The sequence below is a fragment of the Mastacembelus armatus genome, chromosome 4 (genome assembly GCF_900324485.2).
Source record: "Mastacembelus armatus chromosome 4, fMasArm1.2, whole genome shotgun sequence".
Taxonomy (NCBI): domain Eukaryota; kingdom Metazoa; phylum Chordata; class Actinopteri; order Synbranchiformes; family Mastacembelidae; genus Mastacembelus; species Mastacembelus armatus.
Window position 1 is genome coordinate 15,144,942 of NC_046636.1, and position 24,536 is coordinate 15,169,477.

General features: G+C 39.7%; 2 protein-coding genes across 2 annotated transcripts in view; one reads left to right on the forward strand and one right to left on the reverse strand.

Moving 5' to 3' along the window:
- Positions 1-6,634: 6,634 nt before the first annotated feature.
- Positions 6,635-9,678, forward strand: ttr (transthyretin (prealbumin, amyloidosis type I)). Its single transcript, XM_026305575.1, has 4 exons — positions 6,635-6,709; positions 7,477-7,616; positions 7,711-7,846; positions 9,571-9,678. Exons 1-4 carry the CDS (start codon positions 6,644-6,646, stop codon positions 9,676-9,678), a joined length of 450 nt encoding a protein of 149 aa, XP_026161360.1. The 5' UTR covers positions 6,635-6,643.
- An 8,750-nt stretch (positions 9,679-18,428) lies between these two features.
- The window catches only part of b4galt6 (UDP-Gal:betaGlcNAc beta 1,4- galactosyltransferase, polypeptide 6), a 30,072-nt gene continuing 23,964 nt past the window's right edge, over positions 18,429-24,536 (reverse strand). The window contains exon 9 of the mRNA XM_026304869.1: positions 18,429-24,317. Within this exon, the coding sequence (XP_026160654.1) occupies positions 24,170-24,317 (148 nt within the window). The 3' untranslated portion in view covers positions 18,429-24,169. The remainder of the gene's footprint in view (positions 24,318-24,536) is intronic.

Here is a 24,536-nt window from a genome sequence, read left to right on the forward strand (position 1 = left end):
AGACTGGGAGTCCTCTGATGAAGACGACCTCATTGGTAACTCTCATCAGAACCCTTATTACGGGACCCGCCTGGCTATCCGGCCCGGTGGGTTGCCTCGGTGGAGTTCGCCTCCACAGCAGTCTACCTCGCCTCCACCGCAGTCTTTCTCGCCTCCACCGCAGTCTCCCTCGCCTCCACCGCAGTCTCCCTCGCCTCCACCGCAGTCTCCCTCACCTCCACCGCAGTCTTTCTCGCCTCCCCAACGTCTCCAGAGCCCAAGTATCCAGAGTCCCCAGCTTCTCCAGAGCCCAAGTCTCCGTCCAGGTTCCCGAGCCGCAGCAGCAGCCAGGGCTCCCCAAACTGCAGCAGTAGCAGCTGTGGGCTCAACCTCCCGAGTTTCCCAAGCGAGCCCAGCTACTGACGCCGTCGCCGGAGCCTCTGGAGCAGACCCAGCAGATGACGCCGCCGCTGGAGCCTCCCAGGTTTCCAGAGTTCCCGCCGCTGCCGCAGCAGCCGCCACAACCACAGTCCCCAGAGCCGCCACCACCGCAGCAGCAGCCGCTACCACAGTCCCCAGAGCCACCGCAGCAGCAGCAGCTGCTACCACAATCCCCAGAGCCACCACAGTCTCCACTTCGATGAGGCCGTCCACCCGAACGATCCCGGTCTCTCACCTGCTTCAGGGGTCGTCCACCCAAATGGTCCCAGTCTCTCACCCGCTTCAGGGGTCGTCCACTCGAACAGTCCCGGACCTTGGATCACCACGACGCCTGGATTGGTGGATCGGCCCTCAGGAGAGGGGGTTCGGCCCTCAGGAGCGGGCCGTGGAGAGGGGGTACTGTCACGGATCGGCCAGGCTCTCCCCTCAGACAATCAATACAAGCCGCTTCACCTGAGTCCTTACCACGATCACCTGCACCTCATTACCACAGCCACGCATAAAAGCACTCCCCACACTCCTCTCCTTGTCCGATCTCGTAAACACGACGTGGACCTTACCCCCGCATGCATAGCATCGACTACGATTCTCCTCTTTCCAGTTCCCTATATTTTCCTTTCCTGCCAGTTAAGTATCATTGTTTAATAAAAGACTTGGTTGACATCATTTACCTCTGTGTCCAACACAATACAATAAATGAATCTTCTACTACAGTAGCTCTTGAATCATCTGTAAGACCTCAGTTATGTTTAGACTGCTTCTCTCCCATAGCTCTCTCTGAATTTACATCAGTAGTTGCTTCATCGAAATCATCAACGTGTCTCTTAGACCCCATACCGACTAGACTGCTTAAACACACTCTGCCATTAATTAACTCATCTTTATTAGACCTGGTAAATTAATCTCTAGTATCAGGCTATATACCACAGGCCTTTAAGACTGCAGTAATCAAACCCTTACTCAAAAAGCATAGTCTTGATCCAGGAGTCTAGACCAATACCCAAACTGCCATTTATTTCTAAAATCCTAGAAAAAGCTGTTGCTAAGCAGCTATCAGACCACTTACACAGGAATGAACTATTTGAAGATTTTCAATCAGGATTTAGAGCACATCATAGTACAGAAACAGCACGCACTGTTAAAAGTCATCAACGATCTTCTCTTAACCTCAGATAATGGACTTGTTTCTATACTTGTCCTCCTAGACCTTAGTGCTGCATTCGACACTATTGACCACAACATATTATTACAGAGACTGGAGCATGTGACTGGTATCAGAGGAACAGCGTTAGTATGGTTCCAGTCCTATTTATCGGACAGATTCCAGTTTGTTCATGTCCATGATGAACCTTCCACACGAACAAAAGTTAGCTATGGAGTTCCACAAGGCTCTGTGCTAGGACCGATTCTGTTCACCCTGTACATGCTTCCTTTATGCTATGTCATTAGGAAGCACTCTATTAATTACCACAGCTATGCAGATGACACTCAGTTATATCTATCTATTAAACCTGTTAACACAAACCAGTTAACCAGACTTCAAGAGTATCTAACTGACATAAAGCTGGATGACCAGTAACTTTCTACTTTTAAATTCAGAGAAAACAGAAGTCGTATTTGGGCCCAGAAAATCTCAGAAATAACTTCTCTAAAATTATAGCTACTTTAGATGGCATAGCCCTGGCCTCCAGCACTACTCTGAAAAACCTTGGAGTTATTTTTGACCAGGACATGTCCTTTAACTCACACATAAAACAAATCTCCAGAACTGCATTCTTTTACCTGCGCAACATTGCCAAAATTAGGAACATCCTGTCTCAAAATGATGCAGAAAAACTAGTCCATGCATTTGTTACCTCAAGGCTAGATTACTGTAACTCATTACTATCTGGATGTCCCAATATCTCCATAAAAAGCCTCCAGTTAAGCCAGAGTCCTGGCAGGAACTAGCAAGAGAGATCATATTTCTCCTATATTGGCTTCTCTTCATTGGTTCCCTGTAAAATACAGAATAGAATTTAAAATCCTTCTTCTCACATACAAATCCTTTCATAATTAAGCTCCTTCATACCTTAAAGACCTCATAGTACCATATTATCCCAATAGACCACTTCGCTCTCAACTACTTGTGTAGTTTCCAAAAGCAGAATGGGAGGCAGAGCCTTTAGTTATCAAGCTCCTCTCCTGTGGAACCAGCTCCCAGCCTGGGTTCAGGAGGCAGACACTCTCTGTACTTTTAAGGCTAGACTTAAAACCTTCCTCTATGACAAAGCATATAGTTAGGGCTGGCTTCAGGCAACCAGTGTTAATTTTGACACCAGATTTTAATTTAGTTTTAGTCTTTTGACTAAAATGCAATTTCAGTTTTAGTCATATTTTAGTCATCTGCTTTGTTTTAGTTTTAGTCAACCAAATAGCATAAGATTTTAGTCGACTAAATCTACTGTAGATTTAGTCGACTAAAATCTAGTGGGTTTAATTTAAGTGTAATTTAGTAAAACTGTTGTAATATACAAAATATTCTAAATTACAATTAAACGAAAAATAAGTTTCATTAAACATATATGGAATATGGCCTTTCCATAAAAAAACAAAAATTGGATATGCATCGTTTATAAAAACGATGCATATCCAATTTTGATGCATATTTCTTTAAAGCAAAAGTGCAACTCCAAAATATTTAAGAGAAAAACTGTATTTAGCAGTAATGACATTGCATCAAACATGAAACTGACCCATATATCTTCTCTTTGTTTTCTCCCAGCTGTTGCCATTTCATTATAGTTTAAGTCAGACAGAAACCCAGTGTAGGCTATGCATAACTAGGTGGATCAGTTACTTTTCAAATGTGTGTGTGCTTCTAAGAAGATTAACATTTATTTCTAAGAAGATTAATTCTAATTACATCTTTTCTAAAAACGTCGCTCACTCACATTTTCGTCTTGTTTTTATTAGTCAACAAAAATGTCAATATATTTTAGTTTAGTTTTCGTCGTCATCACTTAATTTTTATTTAGTTAACGTCTCATTTTCGTCAGTGAAAATTTGTCGTTGATGAAAATTATAACGAAAATACTTCGTCAATGAAATTAACACTGCAGGCAACCCTGAACCATCCCTTAGTTATGCTGCTATAGGCCTAGACTGCCCGAGGACCATTGGTGCACTGAGCTCCCCTACCCTAACCCCCCCCCCTCCCTTCCCCTCCCCTCTCTTCCTCTCCTCCTACCTCCCATGTATATTCCACCATTGAATGTAACTAACCTTGTGCTCTCTCTCTCCCCTAGTTTGTGCTCTCTCTCTCTCTCTCTGTTCTCTCTATCTGTATCTTCTGCAGGTGTCCCTGGTCCTGGAGCTGTGTATTGCTGATGTGCAGTTACTGGCCCCACCAACCTGCAGTGTCTATTTGTTGTTTATTGTTGCTGTTCTCTTCTCTCTGCTCTATCCACTCACCCCAACCGGTCGAGGCAGATGGCCGCCCAAACTGAGCCCAGTTCTCTGCTGGAGGTTTTTCCTTCCGTTAAAGGGAGTTTTTTCCTCTCCACTGTCGCCAAGTGCTTGCTCATAAGGGATTTGTTGGGTTTTTAGTTTTAGTTTTTGTAAAGTGCCTTGAGATGATTTGTATTGTGATTTGGCGCTATACAAATAAAATTGAATTGAATTGAATTGAATTTAATAGACAGAAAGTCATGAATAAGTCTGTGTTTCTTCAGATTGAATTTTGAGAAAGTTTGAAGCACCTTCTTCTCATGTCTCAAGGAGCCTTATATGTTTTGCCCTAAAGGCTGTCAGATATGATTGCTTGTCAGTGTCACGCTAACATTAGCATTTGAATTAAAACAACCTCGGCACTAATCCCATGTACATCAAGTCAAAGGTATTTTCACTTAACAGCTACATGTTTGCACAGGGTCCTTGTTACTTGACGGCAGGAGGACTAAGGTTTCCATTTGAGTGCTGCATGAAATTAGCACACTACAAGATATTCTACCAGGTTATGTCCTTTTTTACACATGAAATCACAATGCATCACTGTCATTAGAGCCAGAATAAACTTGAATATATGAAAAAAAAAACAGAATCAATAGTCCTGCCATATACAAACAATATTAAAGCTCACGATGCAGGTTGCATGTATCAGTGCATCCAGTTCTGAGGTTGTTCCACCACATTTTGGTTGATGGAATGAAGTACACCAAACTTTATCTCACAATCTGTGTTCTGGCTTCCTTTTGGGGACTCTTATTTTTTTGGCCATTTCCTGTGTTTCTGCATTTTAGTCCCTGGTAGATTTACGTTCATTTTCATTGATTATTTTCACCCGTGTTTGCTCTGTTTCTCAGTTTCCCCTCCAATGCTCTCTCTCCTAGTGTGTGTGTATGTGTTATCTAGACAATGAGGTGATGAGCCATTTGCTTTTTAGGAGGAGCCCTATCTATGGCAGTTTTCATCACCTCATTGCTGGATCATACTACTGCTGCTCCCTAGCTGTTACAGTGATTATTCGGTTTGCCTTTTCCTGTGCTGGCTCTCCTGGATCCTCTTCTCCTTCTGGTCCCTGTGCTCTGGAGTGTGTTTTTCCTGTGAATAACCACACTCTCCTGAGTCTCCTTGGTCTTTCTCTGTTCCTGTCAGCGGACTCCAGTTCCCCTGTGAGTGTCCACACTCAGAAGGGTCTTCTTCAGTCTCCTCCTGTGTCCTGCATGCCCTGCTTCCTATTGTAAGCCACACTCCCCAGAGCCTCTCATTGGTTCCTGCAATCCATGTCTGTCCTGGTTCCTGTCACCTGAGTCTCCTGCTGATGTCCTCCGGTGTATCTGATGTCTTCTTCTGGTTCTTCGCATCTCCTAATCTGGCTCCTGTGCTCCTGGATCCCCCCCACCGTGTAAATGCCTTGGTTGAGGTTTTCCCTTTGTGCGGTATTCAATAAAAGTTCTTTTATCTGCAAGCTTGGGTCTAAAAAATTCTTATTCAAACGTGACAATAACATCTATACAATGAGTGCAAATAACTTACATCTGCTCAAGTACCGTACTTAATACACTCTTCACTACAATACATTAACATACAGTGCATTTAGAAAGTGTTCAGACCCCCTTCACTTTTTTATATGGCAGCCAATGTTGCAACATATGTTGCAGGAACATTCTTGCTGTGAGGCAACAGTGCTAACCACCAATCCACCATGCTGCCCCATCACTTATATACTTTGTGTATTACACTAACTCATAATATGCTGTGTTTGCATACCTTTAAGGTCTTTGATACCAAAGCTCCTGCAACTTTAGAAAGCTCCTACTGCTGAAACTTCACAAAGGAACACTAAATGTTGCCATCAAAGGTAAATACAGTACTTATATTTTTATTTTTGTATTGAGCTTGAGTTTCACAATATTCTCCAAAACCACTCAAAAATCTGTCCTTCTGTAGTTTCAGCAAGGTATTGTTTTGTGGTTCCTTTTTTCCTGTTCAGTCCCTATTTTTTCTGTTAGCTGGATTCAGCATTTATACCTACAATTCAACTTCCACAGTTACCAGCCAGCACCTTGAATTCTATCTGGTTTTCTTGTTGTGCTAAGCTGTCCTTAGTTATCTGATTCACTTCAATTATTTTATGTTCCCCCCAACCTACTTTTGACTCTGACCTCAGTTCTGTTTGTTAACTCATTTCATTGTACTTTACTGTGTTCTGTTCACATTTATTGTATGTAGGGTGTTGATTAATATACGCTGTAATATGCTAACCTATTATGTTATTATGTTAGCATTTGACGTGATTGATTCCTGATGTAGTTTTGTGTAAGTTAACTACTGAGGTCTTTGTTTTAGAAACTCACTGTATTTAATTATGTATTTTCTATTGCTGACCCCACCAGTGTTCCCCTGTCAGTCTCTGTCTGGCCAAAAAAGCCCCATAAATTTAAATCTTTTTTTTTTTGTTGTTTTTTGTGTTGTATTTATGTTCAGACTTCAAGCATACCTATAACAGTAAAGTGCTTTGCATTATTATTCCTATGGTTATGTCTGCTGAAGTGGCTGCAATCGTCTGGTCTTTAGCTGACACAGTCTAAGTTACTAATTGTCTAGATATTGACATGGTCCACAGAGCTGCTGCAGAGTGGGTGAGGGATGGGGAGGACAGCTCCTGTTATAAGAGGTCTGATACTTGGGAAGTAATATGTGAACCCCAGTGACTGTCTGTCTGTGTATCCATCAGCCAGCCATGCTTCAGCTACTGTACTGTCTGCTTCTAGCCTCTGCTGTGCTGCTCTGCCGCACTGCCCCCACGGTCAGTTTCTGTGTATAATCATATTTCATTATGAGTTAATGTTACAAATTGAATATAAATGTGATTTTATCAACTATGTTTACAAGCTCTATGCAATGTTTTTATAAGAAAATTGTGTTCTTAAAGTCCAAAATTGACCTAATTCTGCCATCAGAATGAAAATAAAAGTTTATGACGTCAGTGGATTTCAGGGTGCTGAGCATGGAGTGTGAGGTTTTAAAAAAATTATTTTCTCTCTACTGTACTGTATAAACAGGAAACATCTAACATCTATGAACATCCAGCACAGGCAAGAAAACTAAATCGATTTGTTGAGCAGAAGTCAGTTCAGTGACCTGCCCGTATATGCTGCTCTCCTCTCCTCATCTTCCATTGAAGAGATAACAGCTCTGTAGAATTAGCAGGAGCACAGATTATAGGCTATGTACTGAATCCACTGAACTGACTAAACGCTACAAGACACAATCTGAATTTAAATGCTTTGGCTTAGAATTGAATGAGTGCTAATAAAACAGCAGGACAACAACAGCACCAAGACTTGATGGAAAGAAATCACAGTAAGTAAGTAATTTTCACTAATAATCCTATAATGTTTATCTTCTTCAGTTCTACTACTCCATCCATATACTGTTTCTGTACTATTTAGAGGGTCACAGGGATGCCAGAACCAATCCTAGATGACATTGAGTGAATAGCAGGGTACACCCTGGATGAGAGATGAGCAGACAAGGAAGATTAAATGTAGTCCTGGCTTGTGTCTGCTGCAGGAAAAACATGGGGGCTCAGATACAAAATGTCCTCTGATGGTGAAAATTCTGGATGCAGTAAAAGGGACTCCAGCTGGATCAGTGGCACTCAAGGTGTCTCAGAGGACTGCTGATGGGGGGTGGATGCAGATTGCTAATGGGTATGTACAGAATGAAAAAAAAAGGTAGAGTATGTTGGACATTTGTTTAATATATGCAGACCATGGAAACAGTTTTCACTGTGTCACTTTTCAGAGTGACAGATGCCACTGGAGAGATCCATAATCTGATCACAGAGCAGCAGTTCCCAGCTGGACTGTATCGTGTTGAGTTTGATACCAAAGCTTACTGGAGGAATGAGGGAAACACACCATTCTATGAAGTAGCTGATGTGAGTATAAACCAGTCATCACAGTTCAATGTCACCACTAAGTGAGGAATTTAAATTATCAGATTAAATTAGACCTTGTTTTTTTAATTAGATCTTTTATGTGTCACCTTTAATCTGTGATTCACTTCCACCTCCTGGCTGTTGGTATTCCAGTAAAGAATACTGAGCAGGAAATGGAAATACTGTACTAGACATAAAGGCAAAACACCCCAAAAAGAGAGAGCTAAAGTACCAACAAAAAGAAATAGACCAAGAGTTGGGTAAACAGTACAGAAAACTTTAATTTTAGATTTTAGTTAATGACAGATTAATTACCTTGGGAGTTCCAGATCCATTTCTTCTTGGTCAATGAAACAAAATGTATTGTGATTAGAGATACAGATTCAATCAATCAATCTTTGATTTGATATTTGAAAAGTGAGTCCTACCAACAGTGACCTTATTATTTTCACAATAAAAAAGCAAAGAAAACAGAACTACCCATCCATCCATACCTGCTTATTTCTATTTAGGGTCCTAGGGATCTCCGGTAAAACCTATCCCAGCTCTCTTTGGGTGAAAGGCAGGGGTACACCCTGGAGAGAGAGCAGAACCAAATTTGTGTAATATATTACTGCAGACAAGAGTAAACGTTTAAGTTGTTGATGCAATGTGACAATAGATGAAATGGCTGATGTTCCTTGGACAATCAGAGTGATTTAGGTTTGATATCTGAATAGTAGGTTGGTAGTGAGGTTAGGTTAGGTTTGTACTTCAAAGAAGTGAACTTTAAGGGATTGATGAGTGGCATTATGGGTTAGAGAATTAGTTTATATCAGGGGCCCTCATGGGCAACATAATACAGACAAAAGAATATCAGTGTTTGAGAGAAAGGAAAGTGAATAAACCATGTCTACTTTTGCTGGTAGTTTGTGCACATGGTACCAGTGGATTTCGTGGCTAGTCCTGTCCATGTGTTAGACTTCCAGGTGGCTTTCCAGTTGTATGTCATAGCCACAGCAGGGTTGCATTGTGGGCCATTTCTCTCTGAGCTGCTGAGGTCTGCAGACAGGTGGATGTCCGGCTTTACAGGTAACTTCAGATGACCATGGCTGTTGTGGTGTTGATCCAGTGGGATACTGGGTGCCTGTGAATAAATATTTTCTTAGAGGCAGTGTCCACTGTTCTGTTATTCACCAGGTGTGAGGGAAAACTTCCCAGGACAGTGTGGTCGAAAGTCATGTGTTATCATTATGTAATAAACCCTTTCTCTTGTTTATTCATGTTGTTTAAAATATCAGTTTCATTTTGTTTTATCACATTATTCAAATTTAGTTTGTTTCAAACTAAATATTATTTTTGGTTGTTGTCATGCAATGTCAGTTTTTTTGAAGCTTCAAATTTTAAAAAAACAAAAATTTTAAACATACTGTATTGTATAACCAATTATAATTAATTCAGTCATGTGTACTGCACCTTCATTGATATTATGCATACATCTTTAATTTCAACTCACACTAGATTTTCAGAAATTGGTGCACTCAGAGGTGGGTGGTGCCAAACAAGCAGCAGTTGACTGGTTTATATTTTACATTTCTGGACTTTGAACTTAAATGAAAATTACCTGTGCTTTTATTTGTCTTTCTCTTGTCCTTAACTGTATCTTTACTTTCCACTGTATAGATCGTACTGAGTGTCACAGTCATTGACCCTGTTGTTTTATGTGTGTGCATGTGTGTGTGCAGGTGGTGTTTGAGGCCCATGCTGAAGGTCATCGTCACTATACCTTGGCCTTGCTGCTCAGCCCATATTCCTACACTACCACAGCCCTGGTCACCAACACACACCCATGACGCACATCCTACCATGGATATTTAGTCTGGTGGAGGTATCTGGACGCTGAACTGCATAAAGCAAAACAAATATGGTCTGTGTGTGTCAAATCCTGATATATTTTATTCCTCTGCGTCAAAGAGCTGTACTGTTTTCCACAAACTATTAAAAACATAGTGCACTGGGTGACATGTTACTTCATTACAATAAACACCCTGTGATAAGATAAAATAAGATTAAGATAAGATCAACTTTATTTATCTCCAGAGGAAAATTCAGGGAAATTTTTGAGGAAATTTTACTCAATAATTCCACATATACCATCCTACTGCATGTATATTGTACTTGTGTGGTATTTGTAAAGTTTAGGGAAAAACTAAGCCAAAAAAAGTAGAGACAGAAATATGGAGAAATAGATTCCATATCAATTCAGTGTTGGTTTTGTTGTTGTTATGGGATTGGTTCACAGTCAAATAGTAATGCATGTGTCTCTGCATGCCTCATATTACACACATTGCAGGAACTGAAACCTGTTTACACACTTATCATGATGACTTAGCCTTTCTCATCACCATCGCCAGGTATATGTGTGTGTGCCTGATGTTACTGACATTGCAGGAACTGAAACCAGTTTACACACACTCTTTACAGTGAGCACTGGTTCATCCTCATCTGCATAATTATAATTATTGAAATAAAATAGGAATAAGTGGGTATTGACAACTTTGCAACTTGCTTTCACCAATCACATGCATTTTCCTCAGGAAATGCACATTCTTGTAAAATTTAATATAGAATGTTATCTGAAACATAAGTATTGTTACTATAACTTATATAATATTGTACACAGAGAGTAAGTACTGAATGGCAAAATAATCAGTTAGCATTCCAACTTGACATTTTCTGGAATGATTATGTAAGTTTCATTTTAGTTAGGAGCATTTATGGTAAGTTGTTTTAACATTTAATAGAACAACACTGCTCTTGTATTTACATTTTAAATATCCATAATTGCATTTCTCCTCATTATTTGTATTCTCACTAGACAGAGTGGCAATTACAGATATCTACAGTAACGCTTTTACAAATAAAAATTTTATTTCAAGATACTTACAACTTTAAAGTTACTGTTTAATACTAAGATACTGAGATATCTAAAACTCCAAATTTGCTAGACTATATTGCAGATAAATAAATTCTTCCTAGTCATAAAGAACATATACCAGGAATATTTATTCTATATATTTATTAATATAATAATAATATAATATTTATTCTATTCTATAAATATTCTTGGTATATATGTAATATAATTATTACTAGGAGAACTTCATAATTTAACTTATAACATAATCTAAATCTAACAGATATCCGCAATATGTATACATAAAAGGTAGATGAAATTACTTTTTATTAGTCATTAATGGTGGATATCCATTTTAACATTTTACTAGTCAAAATGTATTTTGGAGTTTTGCAGTTGGATGTTGGTAAGGTTGGCATGATTCTAGGCTTTCATACCTGGACTGTGTCTGGCTGTACTCAAAATCACACTATAGATGCTCAATTGCACTTAGGTCAGGGGAATGTGAGGGCCAGTCAGTGGTATCAATGCCTTCATCATCTTGGAACTGCCTACACACTCTGGCCACATGAGGCTGGGCATTGTTCTGCACCAGGAGGAGCCCAGGGCCTACTGCACCAGTGTAAGAAATTCATTTCAGTACCTCCCAGCAGTCAGGGTACCGTTGGCTATGATGTGGAGGTCTGTTCGGTCCTCCAAAGATATGCCTCCCCAGACCATTACTGACCCACCACTGAACCATTTATGTTTGATAAGGCAATATAATGTTCACCACAGCAGTGGACCTGCCAATTCTGGTGTTCTCTGATGAATGCCAATTGACCTGTGAACACAGGTGGTACTAGAGAATATTGGGCCCTCATTCCAACCTCATGGAGTCTGTTTCTGACAGTTTGGTCAGGGTGTGCTGAAGGTCATTGCTTAGGGCTCACACAGTGCTTCTCCTGTTCCTGTTTTTGCTGTGTTTATTCTTAAGTCTGTTCCCTTTGTTGTTTCCTTGCTAGTTTAATTAAGCCCAAAGGGCCCCAAATTTGGGGACTTTAGTAAACACAGCGTGAAACAATACAGTAACACCGAAAGAATATAGCGATGTTCAACATAAAATTAAACTACAGAGTCTTTTTTTACATGCTCAAAACAAAACAAAAATGACAAATAAATGAATTCTTAAATATTAAAGTCCACACAGCTGTGTCAACCCACTCGCCACATTTCTGGGTCTACTGCTACTATACTTTATGCAAAACATAAAATAAACTTCAAATGAAAGCTTCAAATAAAAGCCGAGACTCCACAGATTCTGAAGATGTGCGTAAAATCATGGTACGATAAAGCATTTGAAAGATAGAAGTCAAAACACAGCAACAGCAGAAATCCCTTCGCCAAACGAACGGTAAATTTTGTCTTACCTTTGCTTTTAAGCTGTGAAAAACTGTATTTTAATGATAAATCCGTACTCCATTGTGTTAAGATGTACTGTATGTCTGTGTTACATTGAAATCATTCTGGGTGTCTCTGTGGAATCTAGTAGCCAGGGAAGAAATTTAACACCTCAGAATGCAGCAGACTGGCCTCCCTCCCACACGGCTTTCGATGGATTCTGATTGGCTGATCGTGCTGTCGATCTCATTTTGGCAAGTGTAGCGTCATTCGGCTGTAACGATTCAAACGAGGTGTCAATCACTCAAATCGACCAATCTGTTGCGGCGATAGAGCCCTGGGCAATGACACTTCACGCTCAGTGAAGGAAAGAGCTGAATTCTGGGGTCGCAGATTTGAAAATTTCCACTTAATTATTGTTTTTGAAAGTGCTGAATACCATTAGCGATATATAAATAAAATATATAGGTTTTTGCATGATAAAATACGAATGGTACACATGGTGTCTAACTGTGCAATAATCACCATTTTTGGACTCCTCGCCTGGACTTTACTGTACTAAAACCTCTCAAATTTTGTTCTGCTTCAGTTTATTATCAGATTAACTATTGCAGAGATAACGTTAACATGTTTAATTATGATTTCATAAAGGTTTAGGGCATTATTCTCAAGAGATATTCATTATAAAACTGCTTTTTTTTAGGCAAGGCTGAAATTTTTTTATTTCTACTGTGTGCCATCTTCATTTACTCCTCATCAGTAACACATATACTGATATTTACATAACTGAACAAATCGCACAAGTGTTCCCTTCAGCATGTCACAAAAAGTATTCAAATAGACTTTGTGGTTGCAGAGATATACTCATTTCATTATGGGTATACAATTTTCGAGCAGAGTTCTGTCTGTTACAGGGTCCATCTTCAGAGTTAATTAAGTAAAGCCTGACATGACAAACCAACCAATAATGGATGCAGCTGCCAACTACATGTGTTTTGGAGGATTGTTAGCTCTCTAAATCATATTATTTAAAACCACAGCTGAACCAGCGCAAGGAATTGCGTAGTAGGTGCGTAGTTTGTGGCTTCCATTGCTGAGCTATGGGGCTCACAAACTCTCCTCATGTCCCTATAAACATTCATTTTATCAGGATGTAGAGCACATCATTGTACAGAAACAGCACTATTAAAAGTCACCAACGTCTCTGTACTTGTCCGGCTAGATCTTAGTGCTGCATTGAACACCCACAGTGTCTTATTACAGAAAATGAAAAAAGTGATTTGGACTGAAAGAACAGCTCTAAAGTGATTCCAGTCTTAATTATCAGACAGATTCCAATTTGTTTATGTTCATGATGAATCTTCAACACACATATGGAGTTCCACAAGGTACTGTGCTAGGACCGATTCTCTTTACCTTATACATGCTTCCCTTAGACAATGTTATTATCTTTGAAACCTGATGAAGCAAACCAGTTAGCCATACTTCCAGCATACCTAAAGGACATAAAGGCCTGGATGACCAGTAATTTTCTACTTTTAAATTCTGAGAAAACAGAAGTTATTGTATTTGGGCCTAAAAGTAGGAGTAGAAGTAGAGAGACAGGAATCCGGAAGGGACGAAGGGACACATGCACATGGATGAGGAGCCAGAAGCCTCTAAGAATCTGGTGAGTTACAGACACTGGAGACTTGATTACTGAACACATAGAGAAACTGGTGAGTTGAATGTGGAATCAGGAAACACAGGAATAGAAGCCAAGGAGAATGACCCCGGGAAACGTAGGGAAAGTGGCGAAACAACTGTTACTGTTCCAGGTTGAAGTACGATTACCCCAATAGAGCACTTGGCTCTCAGACACCCACCTGAAAAAACACAATTTCCTGTCCACTTCTGAGGCACAACTCCCTGCTTACCTGCAAGGCCTCCAGCCAGGATGTCCACTGATTCCTGCTCATCTGCAAGCCACCCTTCAGAATGGTCCTAGTGTCAGTGAGGCAGTCCTCCAGAACATCCCCAGATTCTTGTCTATCTGTAGAGCCACCCTCAAAAACAGCTCTGGTTTCCAGATCACGAAAGGGGTCAACCTCTGGCATGATGCCTGATCCTTGTTCACCTTCAGCCCTCTCTCATTAGCTTAGAATAAACCCTTGTATCATTCCTTGGTCTCTCCCTGTGTACTGTCTGTGGCTGGATCCTGCTGAGTTAATTAAATAAACTTGACACTTCTGAATTAACCATCAAGTTTGTTTTTCTGGTCTCTTTGACAATAGGTAGTGTGTAGTTAAACCAGATTTGTCCTCATAATTAGGAGTTGTTCCTGATGCTGTGTGTATGGGTAGTGTCCTGTTAAACCAGATTTGTCATTCAGTTAGGAAGCACCTACTCCCGCCCCAGTCCTCAGAAGTAGCAGGTGGTGTTCCGCAGATTAGTCAGTTTAAATAGACTGCTATGACCTCATTGGACAACTTTCTGATCTCTATTTAAACTCCAGCTGACAGCAGCCTGCCACACTTAAATTCTGCTGTAACAAAACCCAGCAAAATGAGCAACAAACAAAACCAGCATTTTAATTATGGTTTTGTTATAAGTTGTAGGAAGCCTAGTGACTCATGTACACTACCAGTAAAAGGTGGAAAAGTGTGTCCAAACTTTTAACTGGTATTGTAAATGAGTGAATTGTATGGGAAATTCAGGATTAGCTATTTTGCTGAGGTGAACCTCTTGTAAATACACCACGTATTGACAAATCGACAAAATAATTGACAAATTGACAAAAAAAAAGCACGTGGTAGGAGTGAGAAGCCCTTGTTCTATTTGGTGTTTTTTTTTCTGTTTTTTTTATTTTGTTTTGGTTCATGTCTGAGAGAAATACATTTCATTTCTGACTTAAAACCTGTGTTGGGAGTGGGAAGAGTGGAGAAGCCTTGCATATTATGTCTTAGTTCACCTACCCCAGGTGAACAACCTGTACACTATAGATAATCTGCTCAAAAGTTAAATGAGCACATAGTTATCATTGTATAATATCAAGTCAGATACAGTAAACTTCAGGAATTTCAATTAACTTTGATGTTGCCACAAGGATATAAAGACACTTTTCAGCCATTTTTATTGTCTTCAGATTTTGTCAAAAATTAAAACTTTTCATGTCAAACAATGGTAACAAAACTGTAAAGTGTAATTCAGTTTAAGAAAAGTAGCTATCACACGAAAATAAACAGGAGAAACATCGTGTATTTTCCAGAATATGGCAATGAATTGTTTATTTAATCGTTTGTTGACAAAGAAATAATATTTTTACAAAGTTACGGTTCAACACCTGTTTTAATACTGTTTCCAAAGACTGCAGGAGTCTGACAACGGGGCTAACTTCACCATGTAAAATAGTTCAGTTACAACTAGAGGAGGGTGGCAGAAGTGAAGGAACAGAACAGAATGGATGCTACATCAATGTGTTCACAAGTTGGCTCAGTTTTGTTCTTCAACATGAACTCCTGGAAATGAGAAATGTAGTGAGCAGACATTCAGGACATACAGAGGATCTGCATCCTGCCAACACTGAGTTCAGCAGGACAGGGAAACATACCCAGGTGGTTGGTGCTATCTCACTTATTTTGGGTTTCTAACAATGTGTCATTTGATTTTTTTCCAACATACAACTGAGCTTGAGGGTTCATTAATGACCTTGGAAGTACTGTACCAGTCAGCTTGCTCAGAATCTTCTGGGGATTTCAGTCACATCTCAGTGGCTTCATCAGCAGATGGTGTTTTCTCAGTTAAAATGAATACAAGAGGTATAAAAACTTTTACATAAATACAAACATTTAGGGAAGATGAAGATTCCATCCATTTGGTATTTTTTAGTATCTAAATGAGCAACACATTTTAATACACAAGCGCTCTCTGGTGGACAAACAATATATAAGCAACACAGGTCCAAAACAAATTCAGCTTTGTGGGATTGCTACTTTATTCTTGGAATCTCAAATTGAGGTTCAATGATACCTGTTCATAGTGGTGTTGTTTTCAAATATATCTTTTTCAGGAGATGAAGACTGCATTGAATTATTTTTTTTCCTGAATATTCTAAAGGATAATACTAATGATGTTGTGATTTTTGGTTATTTTACTTGCTAAGCATCTGAAGTTCATTTTTTGTAAAAAACAACAAAAAAACAAAAACAAATTTAAGATGAAGAAACATGTCACTGAGTGCAGGAGTGTGGTTCACTGCTGTGTTTTAATAGACAAGAGATGAATAAACTGAACCAGGTTCTAGATTCAAAGACATTACGATGAAAAGTTTGGACACACTTTCTAACTCATTTCAAAGAGAAACTGTCCAAAATAATGACTATACACCATCAATTGGCCCAAATTTTTGACAGGTAATATACATAAAATGAATTGTTGGTTTTCGTCTCTGTGTGAATTTTGTGGAAAATAACTAAAATCTGTCTTATCCTTTAAGGACTTACAGTGGGTACGGAAAGTATTCATATATCACATGGTCATAAGTATTCAGACCCTGTGCTCAGTATTGAGTAGAAGCACCCTTTCGAGCTAGTACAGCCATGAGTCTTCTTGGGAATGATGCAACAAGTTTTTCACACCTGGATTTGGGGATCCTCTGCCATTCTTCCTTGCAGATCCTCTCCAGTTCTGTCAGGGTGGATGTGAACGTTGGTGGACAGCCATTTTCAGGTCTCTCCAGAGATGCTCAATTGGGTTTAGGTCAGGGCTCTGGCTTGGCCAGTCAAGAACGGTCACAGAGTTGTTCCAAAGCCACTCCTTTGTTATTTTAGCTGTGTGCTTAGGGTCATTGTCCTGTTGAAAGGTGAACCTTCGGCCCAGTCTGAGGTCCTGAGCACTCTGGAAGAGGTTTTCTTCCAGGATATCTCTGTACATGGCCGCATTCATCTTTCCTTCAATTGCAACCAGTCGTCCTGTCCCTGCAGCTGAAAAACACCCCCATAACATGATGCTCCCACCACCATGTTTCACTGTAGGGATTGTATTGGGCAGGTGATGAGCAGTGCCTGGTTTTCTCCACACATACCGCTCAGAATTAATGCCAAAAAGTTCAATCTTGGTCTCATCAGACCAGAGAATTTTATTTCTCATAGTCTGGGAGTCCTTCATGTGTTTTTTGGCAAACTCTATGCGGGCTTTCATGTGTCTTGCACTGAGGAGAGGCTTCCGTCGGGCCACTCTGACATAAAGCCCCGACTGGTGGAGGGCTGCAGTGATAGTTGACTTTGTGGAACTTTCTCCCATCTCCCTACTGCATCTCTGGAGCTCAGCCACAGTGATCTTTGGGTTCTTCTTTACCTCTCTCACCAAGGCTCGTCTCCCACAATTGCTCAGTTTGGCTGGACGGCCAGGTCTAGGAAGAGTTCTGGTCGTCCCAAACTTTTTCCATTTGAGGATTATGGAGGCCACTGTGCTCTTAGGAACCTTGAGTGCTGCAGAAATTCTTTTGTAACCTTGGCCAGATCTGTGCCTTGCCATAATTCTATCTCTGAGCTCCTTGGGCAGTTCCTTCGACCTCATGATTCTCATTTGCTCTGACATGCACTGTGAGCTGTAAGGTCTTATATAGACAGGTGTGTGCCTTTCCTAATCAAGTCCAATCAGTTTAATTAAACACAGCTGGACTCCAATGAAGGAAAAGAACAATCTCAAGGAGGATCAGAAGAAATGGACAGCATGTGAGTTAAATATGAGTGTCACTGCAAAGGGTCTGAATACTTATGACCATGTGATATTTCAGTTTTTCTTTTTTAATAAATTTGCAAAAATTTCTACATTTCTGTTTTTTTCTGTCAAGATGGGGTGCTGAGTGTACATTAATGAGAAATAAAATGAACTTTTTTGATTTTGGCAAATGGCTGCAATGACACAAAGAGTGAAAAATTTAAAGGGGTCTGAATACTTTCCGTACCCACTGTATCCCTGCTGACTTAAAGGTTGAGTTAACAAGATTGATTGATGATCATTTAACAAGAACTGAAAGCACCAGGAAAGGTGTTTATAGTGCAACTTTTAACCAGTTTCCTCATCTATTCTGTAAGAGTTCCTGTTGACTGCCATATACAGCAGCACCGATATATGAAACTATTCTCATCTGCAAATGAATGCCACAAGATCTGAATGAAAACTTCTGGTAATGTCTTGCATAAAACATTCGAATAAGTATACTGATTATGTCCTTATATGTGGTTCTATTACCCAGATGTTTCATCAAGCAGGGCATTTTTCAGTTGATTATTCTTGTGGATCAGTAATGTAACAGCAACTCTGTTTTAGGGTAAGTTCATATATTTCTGGGTGCATTGTTCTAATAATAACATATTTTGAGAGTCAAAGAAAAAGATGTCTACACAATGTAAAAAGTGCTTTGTGAACATGGAAAAATAAAACCACATGCTACAAACATAATGAAAAACCACTGGGGCCTATGCTTGTTTTCACAGGGATGAATGTATCACCAACAAGATCACACTACATCATCACTCTGATCAGTAACTTCTCATCAGTAGAAAGCTACCTGCAGCACTGTTCACAAAAGCAAAGCCTCTGGCCATTGTGCACATGGTTGTATTAGTAGCCTAGGCCGTGCAGATCAGGTGTCATAGAGGTTTTACGGTTCAGCTCTTGGTGGATTAACCTGACAGCTTAAGCAATTCATGCTTGAAAATGTGAATGACAGGATATATACTTAGTGCTCATTCTTTGGAGTTTGGCTTTAATGGATTTCTTTGCAAATGAACTTAAACCTCAACTGCAAGGGACATCCATGAAATGACTGGGCATGCAGACGTAATGCATGCGGGCAGTGTTTTTGTTGAACAGGGCCTGCAGGCAGTCACAGTGAATGCAGCTATAAACACTGGAGTGGTACAATGTTTCATCAGATTGTATTCTTATCATGAACATGTCACTCTGTTTTTATATACTATATATATGGGAGCAAAATGTTGGCAATACAATAAAACCAGTAAAAATGTGTCAATCTCTTCATTTAGAATGTCAAGAGAAAAGAAAGAAAAAGGAGCTCAAGGCACAAATGAATACTGCAAAATGGTATACAGTTGTCTATGGGTGAACACTGTCTTAGATATCTGAGGTCATGATAAAAAGGGCTGTGGCAGTGGGTGGAGTCAACCCAAGCTGATCTGGAGAATAACTAACGTAACACTGAACAAATATGAACTATGAACTGATTACAGACAGAATATTTTCCAGTTGAACACTTAGCATCTCAAACAGAGTTTTGGCTTTAGTGATGCACATTAGATACTAAGCAGATCCATAAGAACAATACAGAATATAGAGTAGACTGAAGTAAAGCACTGCATGTGGACTGCCTTGTCACACCATCTCTAAACTCCTGTTCATGTTGTGAAACATGCTCTCATCTTGCATTCATTTACTGTGATGCTGCTTGCTGAATGAAAGTGAGAGAAGAACATAAAAATGTAACGAGATGCAAAAGAAACCTACTATTGTTTCCTAATTGCTCAGTCTACCAGTCAAATCCTACTCTGCCTGAACTGGAGGGCAGAATGACCCTGACAGCATAATTGTGACATCATCAGGGTTGACTCAGCTTGGGTTTGGAGTCTACATATTTATTGCAGAACCAGGAAATTTGCACCAATCTGAATTAATCAGACACAGAATTATTGGAAGTTTTAGAATATTAGGGAGTTGGTGCCAATAGTCTTAAATTCCAATGCATGTCTAGTCACCCGCACTGCATAATAGCGGTAAATTAGGCAAGAAAACACAAGCAAAATGCAAAATTTCTAGAACGTCTTTTATATTTAAAATGCTGAACCATTTTCAGGTATCAGACTGATATAATCACATCTAAATTTGGGCTACTGTAGATGGCAATAACAAAGAACACTTCATAAAATGGTGCTGGAAATGTATGTAAATTTTCTGAGATCATTATTACAAGTTGGAATGTGGGAAAGAACAGATAAGTGACAGGTGGTCGATGCCCAGTTAACCATGTACTGAGGGGAAAGTGTTTTCTGACAATCAAACAAACAATGAGCCAAAACTGATGCCTGGAAAATATACATGAACAGTACTACTTCTTCCTATTACTCCTACACAGTCAGGTGACAGCCAATAGCCTATAAACAAGTCTGATTTCTTGTCCTATATAATAACGTAGCTAACAAAGGTGTAGCACAAGACAAAGGCATTCAAAACCATTGCTGTTCAAGTCTTCTGGTTGGTTCAGCAGACGGGAAACACTGTGCATTACAGTACAGCGTCAGACTGACTGGTGACTCTGCTCTCTAATCCAATCCACACACATACTATCAAGTGTTAGAGCTGGGAGGCTAAACACAAGTCAGATTGTACCACAAAATGCTGCATTGTTTTTAAGGGGAAAAACTAATCTCTGTAAACACATGGACCTACTGCAGAGGTGTTTGAGAGGGGACGTGGGGAGAGGAAAGTGGTGGGGAGTGGAAGTTTCCAATGTGGCTTAAAAATGATAATTCCTAGAAATCCATGCGCTGTTTGTGTGGAGAAAGGCTTGGTGTACTGAGTGACAGTCAATCCTGTCACAGAAACTATAGAAAATACATTTGAAGGATCACTCTGGCCATTTAATACCATTACCATAATTCCCTACATCCGATCTGTCCATCTACAGTTAAAATCTCATCATCCTATTTTCAAAATGTCGGCGGAAATGAAAGTAGCTAAATTTTTACTAGAATTGGATCACTAATAAAGGAAAATGAAGTCCTGAGTGCTAATTGGCTCCAGTTTTCATCCAAATAATTCAAAATTAGGAGGGGTTGTGCAATTATGCTTCATAACTTTTCTGCAAAATGTGATATAGCAATGAGAATGGTGCCACACCAATCATTATAAATTTATCTTTTTACTGATAGAAATAAATATGCTTTTTCATGAAAACTGACGTTATTGTGGGTGGGTTGGTCCTATTGCTGTGTAGATTCTACTGCACTTTGTGATGAAGTTATGAGGCATGATCATCAGACACCCTACTCCCTTGTTGGCAAATATACTTGCCTGTCTATAGATAATTATAAATCTTGATCAAGAAATATCTTGAAAACTTTAGGCAACCAGCACCTTTATGACCTGCTTTCTAAATCATCTAATTAAAATATGTAAGAATTACCATATTTTATCTTGGAGGTTGATAATTTCCCAAAATTTGTACACCAGTGTTATACAGTGAGAATGGAATATATCTTATTCCAAAGTACTAGAACCATGAAACAAGACCTGCTTTTGTAAGCCTGCTAATACTGACAGGACACACACCAAGAACAGCCTAACCACAGACCCTGCACACTGTTCGATAGCAGTCATCTTACAGGTTCACCACAGTAAGTCATTATTAGTGTGACTGGATTGGATTATGAAGCATATCAGAATACTTGTTCAGTCAGTTTTTTTTCTCAACCTACTGCTGATTATTTTCTCTATTAATCGATTAATTGTTTCACAGCCAGGACCAAACCAACAGATTTGCCTTATCAACATAAAAATAAATTCAAATTTGAGAAGATGGACTGTGAATTTTTGTTTTGTTTTTGTGAATTAATTTTTGCTTTAAAATGCCTGAACTGATGTTCAGAATAGCTGCAAAATAAGTCTGTCACTGGAGTAAAAATTATTTAATCTGTAAAAATAAAATGCAAATAATGCATGCAGAAACATGTCGTAATCAATCTGCATAATCCAACTGCTACCACTCATGTTTTAAAGTGTATGATTTCTTTTGGGTTAAACATTCATTACCAAAACCACCTCATGACAAGGAATATTTAGTAACTGATCTGGAGCTTTGATCATTGCACATGATGGTCACCAGAAGGCAGATTTTGCCAGTTGTCAATCTGCTGCTCTCTATTTACAATTCTATGAAAACAGGCCTCACTCCATCAGAGGATCATGGTCCAACCTCCAGAAAAAAAGGTATTAAAGGACCTTGTAGCAACTTGGGTACTCAACATTTTTTATTACATTAAATATTGAGGTGGGTTTCAGCAGAAGTGACACAGAAACCATTCGGTCTAAAACGATTTATATGCAGTCACCAAATACTGTAATGGACCATGAGTGGATTTGTGTCACATTGAGATGTAACTGTTTGGACTGATGACCAAAGATCAAAATCTCATAAAGCACTTAACATAAAGAACATAAAATAGTCTGATGGAACAGGAATTAAGGTCCAGGTCAAAAATGGTCAGAGCTCTAATTTAACATCTCAAGACAAAATATTAAACAAAATGCCCAAACAACAATTCATGGTCACACTCAAAAACTGGAGATATAGATGAGAATCTTAACAGTGAACATCTGGTCAAAAATAATCTGCCTTCATGTTTCTCTCCATCTTCAGTGCTCAGAGCTTTAAGAACTGAAACTTTTTGTGCCATTCAAGAACTGCAATAGATTCAGCCATGAAGAGCTGATACTAAGGTTCTCTCATTCTGGCCCTTCTGACTACTTCACAAGCTTAGGAAAAAAAAAAAAAAAGAAATTCTAACATCACAGTTCAGACAGGCACACACATCCACACACGCACACACAGTATCCAGCCCAAATCGCCATGCTTTAGCATGGTACAGTACAATGAAGAGCTTTATCACATGGTCCAGCACTAAATCATTAGAATAAAAATTGTTAAAAAATGTAAAAATAAAAACACATCTGAGATAAAAATATAAGACACTCACATGAGATCATAAAGCTGTACTGAAGCATGTTGTGTGGACACACTCTTCCTGTATTGGCCAAACCTGCCCTCTGTACAAAGTCAGGAGGAGAGTCCCAGTCACACCTCCACCCTACTGAGGAGGAGCAGCTCTACTCTTTTCACCTCAAAACAAAATAAGCACAACAAAAAGGCAAAATAAAAATGCACATGCCTCCCATCTTCAACTGATGAAATAATTTATGTTTGTGAAGAACAAAATCGAGTAAATAAAATGAGTTAAGGCATGCAAACAACAATGTCAAATCTTCAGATTTGAATATTTGTTTTTTAAGCCAAACATCCTATACTGTTAGAGGATCTTCCTGTTAGGAAGAGACCACTCACTCTTATTAAATCCTCAGAACAAAGGTAGCTGCCAAAATAAAATTCAAACCTACTGGAATATCACTGTAATATGCCTGAGCATTTAAAGGCCCATATTTACATATTTTTGTTCTGTGCTCGAGCATTAAGAGGCTGATATTTACATACATGTTCATGCGATTTTAGCAGCAGTGCAGCAAAACAAACAGCTAACACTTGAGTGACACAGACAGGAGTGCTTCTTCAGTCATCCTGAATCAGAATCAAATAAATAGCACATATTAAAAAAAACGTACATCACAAATATCACAAAATGTCAACCTTGCTCAGATCCCTCCTTTTAAAGGAATACTGTGGCCTAACAAAATGATATGTATAAAAACAAATGATAGAAATTGAGACAAGAACTTGTCTGTTGGCTTGTAAGGTGACGGTGATACATCAGAAGTGAAGCAGTGCAGAGACGAGGGAGCTGTGTTTCTGCCACATTAAGGCTTTGCAGTAAACATCAGAGCTGAGATGCTGCTGCTCCCTCCAACCTTAACCAAGACTCACGTCAACTTCTTGTAGTTAAGCTGGCACAGACAAAAATACATGCAGCAACTCACCAGTCTCTCACACACACACACACACACACACACACACACACACACACACACACACACACACACACACACACACACACACACACACACACACAATTAAGAGTTCACTTTGAGAAACTTGCCACTGTGCCTCAATTTTTTCTGGTTTGAATTTTCTTCACTATGATTTCTTGGCAGCATTACCAGGTCCCCACCCCCCTGTGGCCTCCTCCTCTCCTCTCCTCTGCTGCACCACCATCTGCCTCTGAAAGGCTGGAAGGGGCACAAGGAGGCTGGACCAGAGGGGGGCTGGATGAGCAGGGGGTTTGGAGCAGGGGTCGGGTGCAGGGGTCAATGGGGGCAGTTCAGTAGTCTGTGATAGGGGCAAGCTCAGGGTACAGGTCCACTGTGATGTTCTTGTAGAGGCTGCTGAGTGAGATGTGGGGGCTGTAATGGAGGTTGTTGAGGCCATCCAAGTGTTGCCGCTCTTTGGAATACCTCAGTAGTTTATACCTAGAAAAACACAGTGGATAAACACTGATTTTAAGAAATGTGCAACTACCTGCCCTGGCCCTACTCCCCTACACATGTGGCTACATCTATCTCTACACTCATATGTTAACCTAAAGTTTTTAAGAGTTCCAGCTCAAGATTACTACTCCTATAGATCCATCAGTTTCCATTGCAGCCATTTAAAATGGCTCATGAATGAACAGTAGTAATAAAACAGTG

Coding starts and splice junctions, on each gene's coding strand:
- ttr (XM_026305575.1), top strand. CDS start 6,644: ATGCTTCAGCTACTGTACTGTCTGCTTCTAGCCTCTGCTGTGCTGCTC. Junction 6,710..7,476: donor TCTGCCGCACTGCCCCCACG/GTCAGTTTCTGT, acceptor TGTCTGCTGCAG/GAAAAACATGGGGGCTCAGA. Junction 7,847..9,570: donor CATTCTATGAAGTAGCTGAT/GTGAGTATAAAC, acceptor GTGTGTGTGCAG/GTGGTGTTTGAGGCCCATGC.